Genomic DNA, 15,675 nt, shown 5'->3' with positions numbered 1-15,675 from the left:
ATAATATTTACATATTTCACTTAAGAGGAGTATTTTTCCTACTAAAAAGGAACAAGGCATGAGTTTACCTGATAGGTGAGCTCTTTAATCCTGCGCTCGAGTTTGCGAACCCCTTTCACAGCGTCTGAGCCGTGTTTTTGTTCGGCTTCGAGCTCATTCTCCAGCTCTCGCACCTGCAAAAGAGCAGTTAACAATGTTTTTATTAACTGTAAAGATAAAATAAGCTCTCGCCTATGAAATCATCATGCAGGAAACGTCCATAGTTTTTACGCGATCATTTACGTGATCACGTGATCGTTTTTACAGGCTTTTAAAAACTCCTTTCATAACGGGACCACACTGATTTATGATGAATTAATCAAGCAGGGTTCTTCGTTGATTATGCTGCAATACGTTACCCTTGCTTCCAGTTTTTGGAGTTGCTTCTTCCCGCCCTGCATGGCCAGGTTCTCGGCCTCGTCCAGACGCTGCTGCAGGTCTTTCACCGCCCCCTCCAGGTTCTTCTTCATCCTCTCCAGGTGAGCGCTGGTGTCCTGCTCTTTCTTCAGCTCCTCGACCATCATGGCTGCCTGAAAAAAGTAGTTAGGATATAGTGACTAGATTACTGTTTTTAGTCAGGTGAGAATTAAGCAAACTCCAGACACGTACATCAGTGATGGCCTTCTTGGCTTTCTCCTCAGCGTTCCTGGATGCTTGGACACTGTCGTCCACCTCACCCTGAATGTGACAAAGATCAGCCTCCAACTTCTTCCGACTGTTTAGCAGGGTGGTGTTCTGTAAGAAATGTTATTATATGATGACATAATCTTAAAATAAATCTTCAACGTACAACAATTTTTTTTTTTCTTCATATAATGCAGTACGTTAATGCAAAATAAACATTGCGATATCTAGGTACGATTAGTGTAAGAAAGGCCATGTTCATATGAGACGTTCTTCTTTTTGCTCAGACAGTTTGGACACTTGGACACACTGGCTGAACGCACCACTCGCTGGTCTATGACTAAATATGTTGTCGAATATCCGCCAAAATCATCGTAAAGAGCACATATTATGCTTGTTTTGGTTTTTTTTCTGTCTTTTAGTGTGTTATATAGTTTTATGGTTATGTAACAGATGTATGAAGTCTAAAAAACACATTTCACTCCAGGTGGAGCTTCCTCTCCCACAGACAGCACTTTTTCTCAACTGCCTGAAAACGCCTCGCCCACATTCCTGTTTGTAACTAATGATTAACTGTGCTGTATGTAATTCATTTTGTTTTGTGGATATGATTTGCAAGTAAATGAATAAAACGTCCAACAAAAAGAATGGATCGTGCTGTACCATGCAGTGAAAACGAGGCATAAGAGACTCAAATGGCTGATACAATCCACGTAGTTTTGAACCTGTGAGTGAAGCAGCTGCACCCTCTCGCTGGTGTCCAGCAGCTCCTGCTCCACCAGCTTGCGGCTCCTCTCGGTTTGCTCCAGAGCCGCTCTGACCTCGTCCATCTCAGCCTGCATGAGGTTACTCCTGCGCTCAGACATGGCCACCTGCTCCTTCATGTCCTCGTTGTTTCTTAAAGCGTCATCGAGGTGAATCTGTACTTCCTGTACGGCAGAATGAAAACGGTCTCTCTACTGTGCGTGTTAACATAGGAAACAATCAGTCTTTACACGAGTCTCACCTTGAGCTGGACTTGGATGTTCCTCAGTTGTTTCTGGGACTCGGCCGCCTGCCTGTTAGCATGACTCAGCTGGATCTCCATCTCGTTCAGATCCCCCTCCATCTTCTTCTTCACTCTCAGCGCGTCGTTCCTGCTCCGGACCTCGGCATCCAAGTTACTCTGCATGGTGTCGATGACTCGTTGGCTGTTTCTCTTCAGCTGTTCCACCTCTTCGTCCTTCTCCGCTATCTTCTTGTCCACCTCGGACTTCACCTGGTTCAGCTCCAGCTGGACTCGCAGGATCCTGGATTCATTGTGCTCCAGGGAGGCCTGAGTCCAGATGTGACACACAGTCACATAGACCAGAAAGGTGGAGTATGTTTGTACAAAAGGTTGGAATCAGCTGTTACATTGTTTTTGTTTTTTTTTATAGATTTTTCTTTTGGCATTTTAGGCCTTTATTAGGACATCTTAGACATGAAAGGGGGGGAGTGAGAGGGACAATGACATGCAGCAAAGGGCCGCAGGTCGGAATTGATCCCACAGCCGCTGCAGCGAGGATTAAGACTACCCAGGCGCTAGTCTATATCCTTCGCGTTCCACTTCCGGGATTGCTCCGGTGCTGCAGGAAATTCCGCCAGATGCATGCATTTTCCGTTTCCTTCCGCTTTCTTTGTGTTGGAATTTTAAATTCGGTCGATTTATGAGGACTACGGTTAACTGCTCCTCAGATCTCTGCAGGGTAAATCCAGACAGCTAGCTAGACTATCTGTCCAATCTGAGTTTTCTCTCGCACGACTATTTTGCAGCGGCTCTGTGTGGAGTTTAGCACCACCCGTGACGATTCTTATTGGTTAAAAGAAATGCCATTAAACCAGAACACGTTTTCCTCCCATCCCCGAATGCTATGTGGAGTAGCCAGAGATAATAAAAACCGCATAATTCAGAAACCAAATGTTTTATTTACATTTGATATAGTTTGGGCCCCAATAGAAGAATAAAATTATTAAAACGTCTGTTTAGTCGATGTCCTCACAGTGTTGCATGACAGGACAGAGAATACCGTTGCAACTTGGATTTTACATTTCTTTTCCAATCCAGAATAGCGTAAGTGACCCTCGGTCGTTTTTTAACCACAACTGTGCAACTGGGCTCTAAGTACAGAGTTAGTGCTGCAGTCTACTCACCAGTTAGTGGTTGAAGAGGTTTAAACTATGGATTTTTCAATCCATACTATGTTATTCCGATACTCCAACAGTGCTATCCCTATAGTCTAACCTTCTATTTCTATTGTGAAGTTATAGCTTTACTAAAGCAACACGTTGCCTGTTAATTCCAATTTGTTATAGGGTGCATTATTATGCACCCTATAACACTGCTGAAATAGGAACCTGTTCCTATTTAAATCTGCACACATTTTGATGCTAAGCTAACCGTTTCTATAACCAATGACTGCTGATTTCTTCCATTCTTATTCAACTGTTGCTCAGAGGGATCTTTGTCTCTTTCTGGCCTTTCAGTTGTCAGTCTGGTTCAACCATTAAACAGAGTTTTGTTCTCCACGTACAAAACAAGCCCTTCATACAAAATACCATCTATTTGTAAAGAGGACTTTCTACATCCTGAAAGCATCAAAGACCATTCACACATATAGAGTAATTATCTCAGACATCTGACTGGACCCACTCTAGCTGTTGTAGCAGGAGATCACAAACCTTTGAACAGTAGTTTATATATGATTTATATATATTTTTTTTACTCACCTCTGCTTCCTCTAGAGCGGTCTGGGCCTCCAGCTTCTCCTGTTGAGCCTGTTTCTTTGATTTCTCCAGTTCGTGGATGGATTTACCTGTCTCTCCCAGCTGCTCAGTCAGATCCATTATTTCCTCTGGAAAAGGAAACAGGATTTCTCATTTTTCTGCATTTAAAACACGGGTTATGTCACAGCATTGGGAAGGCACTGACGTACGTTGCAGGTTTTTGTTTTCCCGTCTGAGGGTCTGAAGTTGCTCCAGGCATTCTTCCAAGGCATTCTTCATCTTGAAGTTCTCGGTGCCCAAACAATGCACCTCTTTTACAGCCAACTCCAGCTCCGCCTGACCCTCCTCGTGTTTCTGCTTCCACTCAGCCACAACCTACAAGAAGACATATTACTAGGGCTTGGTCTTGCCAATGATTTCCCAAATTGATTTGATTCTAATTTACAAGGTCCTAATTCCATTACGTTACCAAATTGAACAGAAAAAAAGCAACCCTCAAATAGGTTTCATAATGCACCACGTTAATGTACATTAAGAGTTGACTCCAAACAAAGATTGATTTTAAAGGTATATTAACTATGGATCAACCGATACTGTTTTTTCAAGGACGATACCGATAGTGATTATTAGTAATTAGTTAGTATATGTTTTTTGTGCATGTTATAGGTTTAGAAAGTGAAAAAGCCCAAAGTCCACCCCAAAGACTTACCATCTCCAACAGGAAACACTGTTCCCAAACTGCTCCAAACAGCTCTATTGTAGTCCAGCCTTTACTTCCATGACGAACGTACGTCACTTTGTAACCCATATGATAATGCTCGTCTAGCTGTTAGCGTGGCACGCCCTCATACTCTGCTTCTGACTGGCTAGTAGTCTTTACCTAGCTACTGCGCATGTGCGACTCCCAACAAAGACAGAACAGAAGTGAGATGCCTCACTCTGTAGCTAAAACAGAGAGCTCAACACACGGGGTGAAAAGAGGAGCTGCAGCAATGTGCAGCACAACCAAAATATGGTGTTTTCTGAAAATTAAACCACATTAACCTATTCTGGTACAACCTCTAAATACAATTATTAACCTGAAAATGAGCATAATATGAGCACTTTACGCAATTATTTAATACATGAGAAACTTTCAACATAATGCACAGTAAAAGATAGTCAGAGAGTGTTGTTGGCGGGACATTAAGCCAGACTCAGTGGTGAGTGAAACTGAAGCAGAGGGACAGACACAGAGCTGTAGCGGAGCCAAAGTAACAAATTAATTAATTAACTTTATCGGTTATCAGGCAAATAAAACATTGATACAGATAATCTGCAAAATGCCAAAAATCGGTAATCCAATACACTTTTTGTCAAATTCAGTGAATATCTCCTCACAGTCACCTAACTCTCTATTTTGTGTGCACTGAAAAACAATCCGGTGTTAATGCACAGCCCTGGCTATGTAAATGGAAAAACAAATAAAGCAGTGCACAAGCCACAAAACACTACTCCAGGCTTTCGGCAACAGGTGGCAACAGTTGATGATATGGGCGGGAGGGGGGGAGGCAGCATGTGAACGTGCCGGCCAGTAGATATCTTTCCATGAATCTGGGGGCTGGAGTTTATGAAAGGGGGGTTGTATTTGTTTGGCAGTTGAGTTCAAATATCAGCAATCTTGGCACAGAATCACTTATTGCACCTTTAATTGGAGAATTAAGCCCTACGTATTGCAGTTCAATATTTAAAACAAACTACAATTACTGTTTTTTGAAACATGCGCTTTACATTAATGTTCCTCTGAACATTATCATATCTGACTTTGATTTGTAGCCTCCAAGGTTTCATTATATTCTACCAACTGAGCATCCCAGTTATCAATTCAAATTTAAAATTAGCATTTAAATGACATTTTAGGAGAATTCGCAAGATCAAAACCTTATCGAAGTTTCTCTGCTTCTTGTCCAGTGTTCCAGCAGCAGCATTGGACCTCTCCACATCCATCATTAAGTCATCCACCTCTCCTTGCAGCCGCTGCTTGGTCTTCTCCAGAGAGGAACACTTGGAGTTGACGGCCTCCACAGCTTCTTCTGCATCCTGCAGACGCAGCGCCAGCTTCTTCCTGCGGGAGAACGCATCTTATAAGATCTTGTGAGAATATCTTTCGAACTGGTGCGGAGATTGTTCTTACTTTGCCTCCTCGAGCTCTTCGGTGCGTTGGATGGCGTCCGTCTCGTATTTGGTTCTCCACTGAGCCACGTCGCTGTTGGCTTTGGACAGGCAGCGCTGCAGCTCAGCTTTGGCCTCCTGATCCTCCTCGTACTGCTCTCTCAGCAGCTCGCAGTCATGGCGAGATGACTGCAAACTGTGAGCCAGAGCGCTTTTTGCCTTCAAAGAAATAAACAATACAAGGTTGGGCATCGTTTTTGATTTGAGCTATTCGGATTCCAATTGTGTTTCTTCCTTATGATTCCATTTCTTTTAGGGGTGGAGAGAAACACGTCACAAGCTTATTTCACAGATAGAACATTTTATTTTGATTCAATGGTGATTTACAATTTTACCTGGCTTTTTTTAATGAAAATTAAAGCCACACTTTAGCACGCTTACTGTGCTCCGTGGTGGCAACACAACAAGCGTCTGGAAGTACATTTATCGGTGTGTTAAGTCCCCAACGTCTCGTTCCAGGCAACGCTGCCTGGAAGGCACTAGGATTAGGCAATAGTTATGGTTATGGTTAGGGTTAAGGTTAGTTGCCTTGAAGTCAACGATTGCAGTGCTACCTGGAAGGAGACGTTGAGGGCTTAAAACACCATCGAGCTGGAAGTACAGAGCCTGCGCGCGTTAAATTTGGAACTGATGATCGGAAACGATTCTAATAAAAACAAAAACATTATTTTTTAAATGTTTCCAAGTTTTAACCAGTTCTCGATGCCCAATCCTACACATAGCTACATCTTTAAACTTCCAAACATTTTACGGTGCTCTTCTCTTACCTTAACCTCCTCCTCATAAAGTCTTTTCAGCTCATCAATCTGCTGAATGAAAGCTTGCTTTCCCCGAGTCAGCTGTGACATTAGGGATTCTTTTTCTTCAAGCTGGTGAGACATTTCAGCTGAATGACAAGTGTAAAAACCATTAGCACTGCCTCGTCTGTGACTGTTTGTGACTACCGCTTGGATGCAACTAAATAGTTCTCACCGTTTTCTGTCTGCAGACGAGCTTTCTGACTCAACATGTCGTTTATTAGTCTCTGATGCTCCTCTTCTTTGGTTTTTACCTCGTTCAGTTGATCTTCGAGCGAACGGCACATTTTCTCCAAATTAATCTTGAGAAAAAAAAAAGAATTTCCTTAAGTACACATTTGAGATCCTTGTACTTTACTTGAGTATTTTATTTTTATTATTTTATTTATAATTATTATTACTTTATACTGTACTCCACTACATCTCAAAGGTAAAGACTGTACTTTTTACACCGCTACATTTGTCTGACAACTTACTTTAGTTACTTTATAATTTTAGAGGTTTAGAATTAAAGGATCTAATCTAAATACTTTTTACCACCTCTGAAATTCATGAAGAATTTGATAACCAACCTTTGCTTTGGCCATGGTTTCCACATTGCTGGCTAAGTCTTCCATCTCCAGTTTTAACTCGCTCTTTTCCTTCTCCAGTTTCTGCCTGACCCTCTGGATGTTATCCAGCTGTTCTCCCAGTTCTGCCGTGCTGTCTGCATGTTTCTTGCGTAGAGCAGCAGAGGTGGCGTCGTGCTGCAGCGAACACTCCTCCAACTCTCGGCGCAGTTTGAGGAACTCAGCTTCCCGTTTCTTGTTGATCTCGGTCTGAGCGGCGGTGGCTCCCCCAGCCTCCTCCAGCCTCTCGCTGATCTCCTCCAGCTCTCTGGATAGATCACACCTCTGCTTCTCCACTTTGGCCCGCGCTGAGCGCTCTGTCTCCATTTCCTCCTCCAGTTCCTCGATTCGGGCCTGCAGAAGAACAATACACCCACTGAAGTAATTTAACTTTGTGATATCCCCTCTAACGTAGGCCAGTGATAGTATTCTTCACCTGGAGCTCTTTTATTTTCTTCTGCAGCTGAGCACCAAGAGCTTGTTCATCTTCTATCTTCGTGTGCAGCTGAGACAACTCAAAGTCTTTCCTGTAAAGGGAAGGTGAAGCTCACAGTTTATTCAAATCCATCAGAAACTTTGAAAATGCATCAGCCAGCAAAGTGTGAGGCAGTGCTGTTGGACTAATATTATTGGCATTATCAAGGGGAAAGCAGCCTGTAATTTGTGGGTACCAACTTACTTTTTTAGCTTTTCATCCAGCTGCTGTTTTTCATTCTCCAGATCCATGATGGACTCGTGAGCCAGTTTCAGATCCCCCTCCAGCTTCCTCTTGGCTCTCTCCAGATCCATACGGACCTTCTTCTCTTGTTCCAGTGAGCATTCCAGCTGAAAATCACACATACTGTACTGTCCTTGCATCTGAAGGAATATCAGTATACAACACCTTTTTAGCTTTACCTGCAGTAGATATACAGATATACAGCTGTAAGGTACTTGTACTTTACTTGAGTCTTTTCTATTCATGCCACTTTCTGCTTCTACTCCACTACATCTCAGAGGGAAACATTGTACTGTTTTACTGCACTACATTTGTCTGACCGCTTGAGCTACTTTACAAATTAGTACAGCTGAAACAATTAGTTGATTGACATACTATTTACTTGTTAAAGTCATTTTTCAAGAAAATTATTGCATGGTTCCAGCTTCGCAAATGTGAAGATTTGCTGGTTTTCCCTTTTAATAATGTTAATAATTGTAATGTATTAGTAATAATGTTGAGGTTTGGACCGTTGGTTGGACAATACAAACACTGCAAAGGTGTCACTTTGGGCTCTGGGTAAATGTGACAGCATTTCTCACTATTTTTAATATTTTAACAAATCAAACAATCAATGGATTCTAGGGGAAAATAATCAGCAGAATAATCCATAAAAACAATCAATACATAATAGTTCAAAATGAGCTCCACCTCAACCAACTGCAACAGTAGAATCCAGTGATTTACATTAATGCATGACTTGTAATAATAATAATAATAATAAATAAAATTGTACTTGTAACAGAGTATTTTCACAGTGTGGTATTAGTACTTTTACTACAGTAAAGGGAATACTTCCTGATGTGCAGTAACTTACCTCATCCACTTGCTGCTCCAGCTTAGTTTTAGCTTTAGTGAGAGTGTTCGTTGTGTCCTCCTCTGACTGCAGGTCGTCCAGAGTTTGCTGATGAGTCTCCTGCAGCTCTCTCTTCTCTTTCAACAGTTTGGTGATGTTTTCAACTTGGCTCATGATTTCTTCAGTCAGGTTTTTCACCTAAAGATGGTAATAAGAAGAACTGTTGTTGCAATTGTGGTAGAACATTTCCAAAAAACACCATTGTGTGGTATGATGAGACTAAGGCAGAGCTTAGACAACAGCAGGTCATTCATTTGTCACAGGTCAGGGGACGAGAATATTGGGCAAGTCTCTAACATCCAAACCTCTTCATGTATACATATGTATGTGTCTCTAAAGATTCAGGCAATCTAGGCAGCTGCATGATACGAGAATGTTTTGTTTGAGGACCGTCTCCTTTTGGAGGTCGGTGGAAACTTTAGTTAAGCATATACGTGTTTACAGTGCCTGCAATATCTTTGTTTTCACTGAAGGTTCAGCTAAACCTTCAGTAAGAAAGAACTTCAGAGAGTTGGGACGGCATTGGCATATATACTGTAGATGGCATTATACTGAGTCTAGAATGTTACAGCAGTTGTTACAAAATGACACACCCACCTGTGGTTTCTGATAATAGTATTCAGAGTTTAAGAGTGATATACCTGCTGCAATGTTTTGGTAAGAGAAATTTACGGTGGCCGACACGTGCAAATAGACAAAACACAAGCAAATTAAGAAAACATCTTCATTAATTTGAACACAAGTGCAGCATTTAGCAAACGTGCTGCAAATATGCACAACACAACCAAATACATGAACGCGCCGCAAATACAGAAATGATGCAAAAAGAAAAGCACACAAACCCCGAAAACAAATGCAACAGAAAAACGCTGCATCCAGTTTACACAACAGAAGGCGAGGTTATGTTAAGAGAGAGAGTGGATAATTTTTGTTCTAGTTTTCAGTAAAATATATGGGCTAACAGTATTAGCTAGCAAGCTCTTGTAGAAGTAATTTTGCATCGTTTGTATATTTGCAGCACGTTTTTGTATTTGGTTGTGTTCTAAATCCTGTTACCAAATCCTGTAGAGGTTATCTTAATTTGCGTGTGTTTTGTCTATTTGCATGTGTTGTTTTTTTTAGTTGCAGTGTATTTGCTCCTGTCGGCCACTGTATAAATTACATTCTGAGTTTATTTTGAAAGAAAAGGTAATACATGTTATTCCTCACTTGCATTTGTTACATGGTGTAAACTACCAGTAAATACAGGAGATGTAAAGTTAACCTGAATGCATGAGACACTTTCAGTTTGAAAGGAGACCAAATTAATGTGCCATCACAGTATTATAATGTTTATTTTTATAGTGCTGGTCTTATCTTTGTATACATGCACTTTGCAGTTATTGAAAAATGGGGGAGATGTCATACAGTATATGCATGTAGATGGCATTATACTGAGTCTATAATGTTACAGCAGTTGTTACGACAGTGTTACACTTTATGGCAGGAGACTGCTTTACGACAGACCCTACATCGTGCTCATGACTACCAGTTGCTGCTTGTTGACTGTTTGCTAGCAAAAAAAGCTGAGTTATAAAAGAATATACCAGACCCTTGATCATTCTATAGGCATGACATGATAAAACATTGTGGTAAAACTGTACTGCCTGCCTAAATCCTCTCATCAATTGAGATTCCATTAAATGCTTCTGTGTAATTCATCAAAGTTTCCCGAACCTTCCTCACATATGTGAAATGGGTTGTGCTGTTCCTGAGTTTTTCTTCTTAGTTGAAGAATTGAATTCCTTCTTAAACATGATGACACACAGAACTTGACGTACGTGATATAAATTACCTTGTTCTCTACTGCATGTTTCTCCTTCTCCACTTTGACTAAAGTAAGCTCCAAGTCGTCAATGTCCCTCTTCAGTTCCGAACACTCGTCCTCTAGCTTCCTCTTCTTGGCCGTCAGCTCAGCGTTAACCTCCTCCTCATCCTCCAGTCTCTCCATCACTTCCTTCAGCTTGGCCTCCAGTTGGATCTTGCTTTTGATGAGTCCTTCGCACCTCTCCTCTGCATCCAGGAGGTTGTCTGCCTCCTGATAGCAAGTTTGTGCACCAACATTTGAGCTAAACACTTCAAGTAGCAATGATCATGCAGACTATGTGACCTTCTGTTACTCTCTGGCTGTGGTATAACTTACTGCCTGGACTTGTAGGAGGAGGTCATTCTTCTCCTGTACAACGGAGACCATTTTCTCCTCCAGTTCCCTCCGCCGGTTTTCTGATTTGGCCAGATCTTCTTTGAGTTTTGTGAAATTCACCTTCATCTGGACCATTTCCTTCTCGGCTTCAACGCTCTTCAGGAGAGGTTTTAGTTTGAAGTACAGCTTCATCCACGGCCAATGTTTCACATTCATGAAGGAGCGGATGTTATACTGGATGGTGTAGATTGCCTCCCTGTCAAAAGTAAAATATGGATAGGTCTACTCTGCAAGTTTTGGCCTCTATGGTACTATTTCTACACAAAACACAAACATAATGTCATTCTCAACCACAAACTTGAGAAGCAGTAACTGAAATGCTTTCCTTCTCGTTCAAATTAAATTCTGGTGTACTGTTTGTTCATCAGACAACAGTAAAAACTAAATAGCGAGTTGCAGCCCATTTTAGTTTTATATATTTTACATTACTGCCAAACATTTTCCAAGACAAACTATAGTCTTTCAGATTTCACAACATGCAAACACGTCTTTATTTTTGTCAAAGCTACGTTCTTTTTGCACTGTGATGCTGCACAGGGCCGTAGCTACCATTGCAACATATCCTCAACGGTTTGTATAATATCTCACAAGAAGTTATGCACCATTTTTTGGGCGTTATCCTCTATCCTATGAATATCCACCATCCGGAACAATCAGTGTGCCTGCGCAAGTCCCTGGTTTAGGTTAAAATAAGTATGATAATAATGTTTGTTATGTTACTTACGTACTTGGCGTTAATTAAGTAACTTTAGGTTACTTAACGTAACCCCAGTTCTTTGATAACAGAGTGAGGTGTTTCACTATGGGAATCGCCTCGGCGTGACCAACTAAGGAAGCTCCAATGACACCACATCTGTCCATGACAGACAGGTTGAACTGTGCTAGGGCCACGCCCCCTCATATAATCACAGTCGACCGGCTCCTTGCAAATCATTCCAGATAGGTTTCTTTCCGTGTCTATGCAAGGAGGGACGTGTTGGTGAAACACCTCACTCTGTTATCAAAGAACCGGGGTTACGTTAAGTAACCTAAAGTTCTTTTTCTAACTTCGTTCGGTGTTTCACTATGGGAGATATAGACCACTCCCGGATTGCTTGAGATCTCCCGAAGCCAAATAATATTGAACCGAGAGTCACCCTAACCCCGGCGCCGTAACCTCCAGCACAGCCTGTGCCAAGGACGGTCCGGAAACATCGAGCCTGTAAAACCTCACAAAAGTGTGAGGTGTAGCCCAGCTCGCTGCTGCACAAATTTCCTTCACTGACACATCCCTAAAAAGGGCCCATGAAGTGGCCATGCCCCTTGTGGAATGAGCTCTCAGACCCTGTGGGGCCTGTAAACCTTTACACTCATAGGCCAACGATATGGCCTCCACAATCCAGTGGGACAGCCTCTGGCGGGACAATGGCTTACCCTTGTGGGGAGTAGCCCAGGACACGAACAGCTGATCCGCCTTTCTGAACCCAGCCGTCCGACTCACATACATGTGCAGAGCCCGGACAGGGCATAGCATGTGAAGTCTTTGCTCCTCTCCTGAGGAGAAAGGAGGCGGGTGGAAGGCCAAGAGCTCCACTGAGGGACATCTGTAGGCTGACTCCACCACCTTAGGCACAAATGCTGGTTTGGGCCGCAAACAGACTTTGGAGAGCCCTGGGGCAAATTGTAGACAGGTAGGCTGAACCGACCAAGCCTGCAAGTCACTTACTCGCTTTGCAGTGGTTAAAGCCAAGAGCACAACTGTTTTAAGAGACACAAACTTCATCCCCACTGCCTCCATAGGCTCGAACGGGTGATGAGAGAGGGCGTCCAACACGACCGACAAATCCCACAGAGGAACCAGGGGCCTGGAAACTGGGAACTTGCGGCGTGCCCTTTTCATGAAGCGACAAACCAAGGGATGTTGCCCTGCCGGCTTATCCCCAAAACCTACGTGGCAAGCTGAAACAGCAGCCAAGTACACCTTAATTGTGGAGAAAACTTTCCCTTTATCCATCAGGTACTGCAGGAAACATAGCAGGTCCACCACAGAACACTGGTAAGGGATGGTGCCCCTATGTTCGCACCACTCCCCAAACACCCGCCACTTTCCGCTGTAAAGAGAGCGGGTGGACGTGGCTCTTGCGCTTTGAATGGTATCAATGACCCGTTCTGGCAGGCCTGATGCATTCAGGTTCCACCTCTCATGGGCCAAGCCCAGAGCGCCACACGGTCTGCGTGAGGGTGGTAGATCTCCCCGCCCGCTTGGTCTCTGCGAATGGGGAGAGGCCATGGTTCTCCTGCCAGGAGCTGCATTATCTCTGCCACCCAATGCTTGGATGACCACCGCGGCGCTATCAGTATTAGCGACAGGCCCTGTACTCTCACCCTCGCCAGGGTGGGGGAGATCAGACTGAGGGGGGGAAATGCATAGAGCAGCACGTTTGGCCACGGGTGGGCTAGAGCATCCACACCCAGTGGTGCATTTTTGTCTGCCAGAGAGAAGAACATTGGACACTGTGTGTTTTCCTGCGAGGCAAAGAGATCGACTGCTGCCTGACCGTATCTCTGCCAGATCTGTCCCACCACCTATGGGTGGAGAGTCCACTCCCCGTACAGAGGGTTTCCCCATGACAGGAGATCTGCACCCCTGTTTAGAACACCTGGCACGTGTGTTGCTCAAAGAGACAGCAGTCTCCCGCTGCTCCACAAAAGCACTGTGCGGGCCAACTTGTGCAGCTGCAGAGAGCGAGTGCCGCCCTGGCGGTTGATGTACGCAACCACTGTGGAGTTGTCTGTTTTCACTAACACATGACGACCTTGGAGAAAGTGCAGAGTTATTTTCATCCTCCGGTTGAGATGACGGCGTGGGCACAGATGTAAAGCTGCAACCCAACGCTGAAAATCCCTCATCATTAACAGCCCTAAATGTACCACAGACACTACTGACGCCATCAGGCCGAGCAGGCGTAGGCACAGTATGAACGGCACGGCTTTGTTCAGCCGGAAAAGAGAGAGACACTGCCCCAGAGACGCTAATATCCCCTCCGATAGCGTGACGCGGTAGGAGAGGGAGTTTATTTTTAGACCCAAATACTCGGTACATTGCGTGGGTTCTACTCGGCTCTTTGCCCAGTTTATGTTGAACCCCAAATCCGTGAGATGAGTTATCACCATAGTGGAATCTCTGACTGCCTGCTCCCGGAAGTGGGAGTAGATCAGATAGTCGTCTATGTACAAAAATATTCTGATACCACTGTTCCTTAACGGTGACAGCGCAGCCTCCACACACCTGGTGAACACCCTCGGTGCTAACGACAGCCCGAATGGGATGGCTTGGTATTCGTAGGCTCTGCCCCTATACGCAAACCTCAGAAATTTTCTGTGTGCAGGATATATGGCGATGTGGAAATATGCCTCTGAAAGATCTATCGTCACAAATAGAGGTGGCCGATATATTGTTTAGACGATAATATCAAAATTGTTGTCTGAACGATATGCAAAATTGGGATATCGAATATTTCATAATTTGTACAATCCGACCCCCCAAACATGAAAAGATCTGAAGGAAGTTAAAGACAAAACAAATAACACACACTATAACCTTCTAAACAATTATATGTAGCGATTTTAATACTGTAGGGGTTTGTTTGACTGTATTTTTTGTACAAAATCAAGATCGTCCCGCACGAGAGTAAGCTGCTACTAGTTCTTACCTTGCGCATTATGACGTTCACTCATGTCAACAAAGATGGCGGCGCGCGATTGTGCAGCCGCTCTCCTGTCGGTGTATATTTATACAAGTACGTACAGCCACACTGAACTAATCAATACAGGACCACGATACAACACAGCCGTTACGAGAGCCTTCCAGGCGGCTCATAACATCCCGGAGGCCTGACCGAGCCCTCCAGGTTGTTGTCGGCGCTAGCACGCCGAGCTAGCTAGCTACCGGCAGGATGAGAAAATAACTCCGGCACGACCAGAGGCGGAGGACTGCATTTTTGTGCACAATGAATGGAGTACCAACTGCAGGATCGTTGCCCAGCACGGCTCACCTGACCTGGAGCCCTGTCAGTAATATACTGACCATTTTATTTACTACGAAAACAGCACACTGCCATCTACATAGCCCCCGATGCTAACGTTAGCAAAAGTTTGGTTCGCTGCTAACCATAGTGAACAAACTGCAGCGCGATCACCTGGATACGGGATACAGGGGACTTTAACAAGGCGTCCTTAAAGTTTGTTCCCCTCCAGCTTTCTCCCAGCATGTAGATTGTGTTACTAGAGGGAAGAACACACTAGACCATGTATACTCTAACATCAAAAAAGCACACAGAACTGCACCTCTCCCTCACCTGGGCCAGTCAGATCACATCCAACTCCTGATCCCAGCATAAATCCCGGTCAGAAGGACTATACAGCCAAGTAGAAGGACTATCATAACCTAGTCTGACCCGGGCCTTGTCCCAGCTCCAGGACTGCTTCCAATAAGGACATGGTTGTGTGCAATGTGTTACAGAACAGAGCCCTTTGTTTATGGTTATGATTTCATCTTGCTTGTACATTTTCCCAAGAGAACCACCGAAATAGCTTCCGGGCTTCTTTTAATTTCTAGAAGGATTTCAAAAATATCGTCTGAATATTGATATCGAGATATTGAAAAAAAAATCGAGATATTCATTTTTGTCAATATCTCCCACCCCTAGTCACAAACCAATCCCCCGGGCGTATTGAACAACAGAGCACTTTGTGTGTTAACATCCTGAACGTGTATTTTTGTAGGTGTCTGTATAACACACGGAGATCTAAAATCG

The 15,675-nt window shown here is 43.6% G+C and overlaps 1 protein-coding gene across 1 annotated transcript in view; it reads right to left on the bottom strand.

Annotated features, from left to right (window-relative positions):
• Window positions 1–15,675, bottom strand: part of LOC114568979 (myosin-1B) — a 28,794-nt gene that overhangs the window by 1,733 nt on the left and 11,386 nt on the right. The window contains exons 20-36 of the mRNA XM_028598690.1: window positions 10,820–11,075; window positions 10,472–10,714; window positions 8,599–8,775; window positions 7,704–7,849; window positions 7,461–7,551; window positions 6,989–7,378; window positions 6,592–6,718; window positions 6,387–6,505; window positions 5,582–5,778; window positions 5,329–5,512; window positions 3,618–3,783; window positions 3,412–3,536; window positions 1,670–1,978; window positions 1,389–1,592; window positions 649–774; window positions 399–569; window positions 69–173 (exon numbers count right to left, since the gene is read on the bottom strand). Of these exons, the coding sequence (XP_028454491.1) occupies window positions 69–173; window positions 399–569; window positions 649–774; window positions 1,389–1,592; window positions 1,670–1,978; window positions 3,412–3,536; window positions 3,618–3,783; window positions 5,329–5,512; window positions 5,582–5,778; window positions 6,387–6,505; window positions 6,592–6,718; window positions 6,989–7,378; window positions 7,461–7,551; window positions 7,704–7,849; window positions 8,599–8,775; window positions 10,472–10,714; window positions 10,820–11,075 (3,136 nt within the window). The remainder of the gene's footprint in view (window positions 1–68; window positions 174–398; window positions 570–648; window positions 775–1,388; window positions 1,593–1,669; window positions 1,979–3,411; window positions 3,537–3,617; window positions 3,784–5,328; window positions 5,513–5,581; window positions 5,779–6,386; window positions 6,506–6,591; window positions 6,719–6,988; window positions 7,379–7,460; window positions 7,552–7,703; window positions 7,850–8,598; window positions 8,776–10,471; window positions 10,715–10,819; window positions 11,076–15,675) is intronic.

The sequence above is a fragment of the Perca flavescens genome, chromosome 15 (genome assembly GCF_004354835.1).
Source record: "Perca flavescens isolate YP-PL-M2 chromosome 15, PFLA_1.0, whole genome shotgun sequence".
NCBI classification, from domain to species: domain Eukaryota; kingdom Metazoa; phylum Chordata; class Actinopteri; order Perciformes; family Percidae; genus Perca; species Perca flavescens.
Note: the sequence above shows the minus strand (reverse complement) of the source record. Positions and strands in the feature narration are given on the sequence as shown.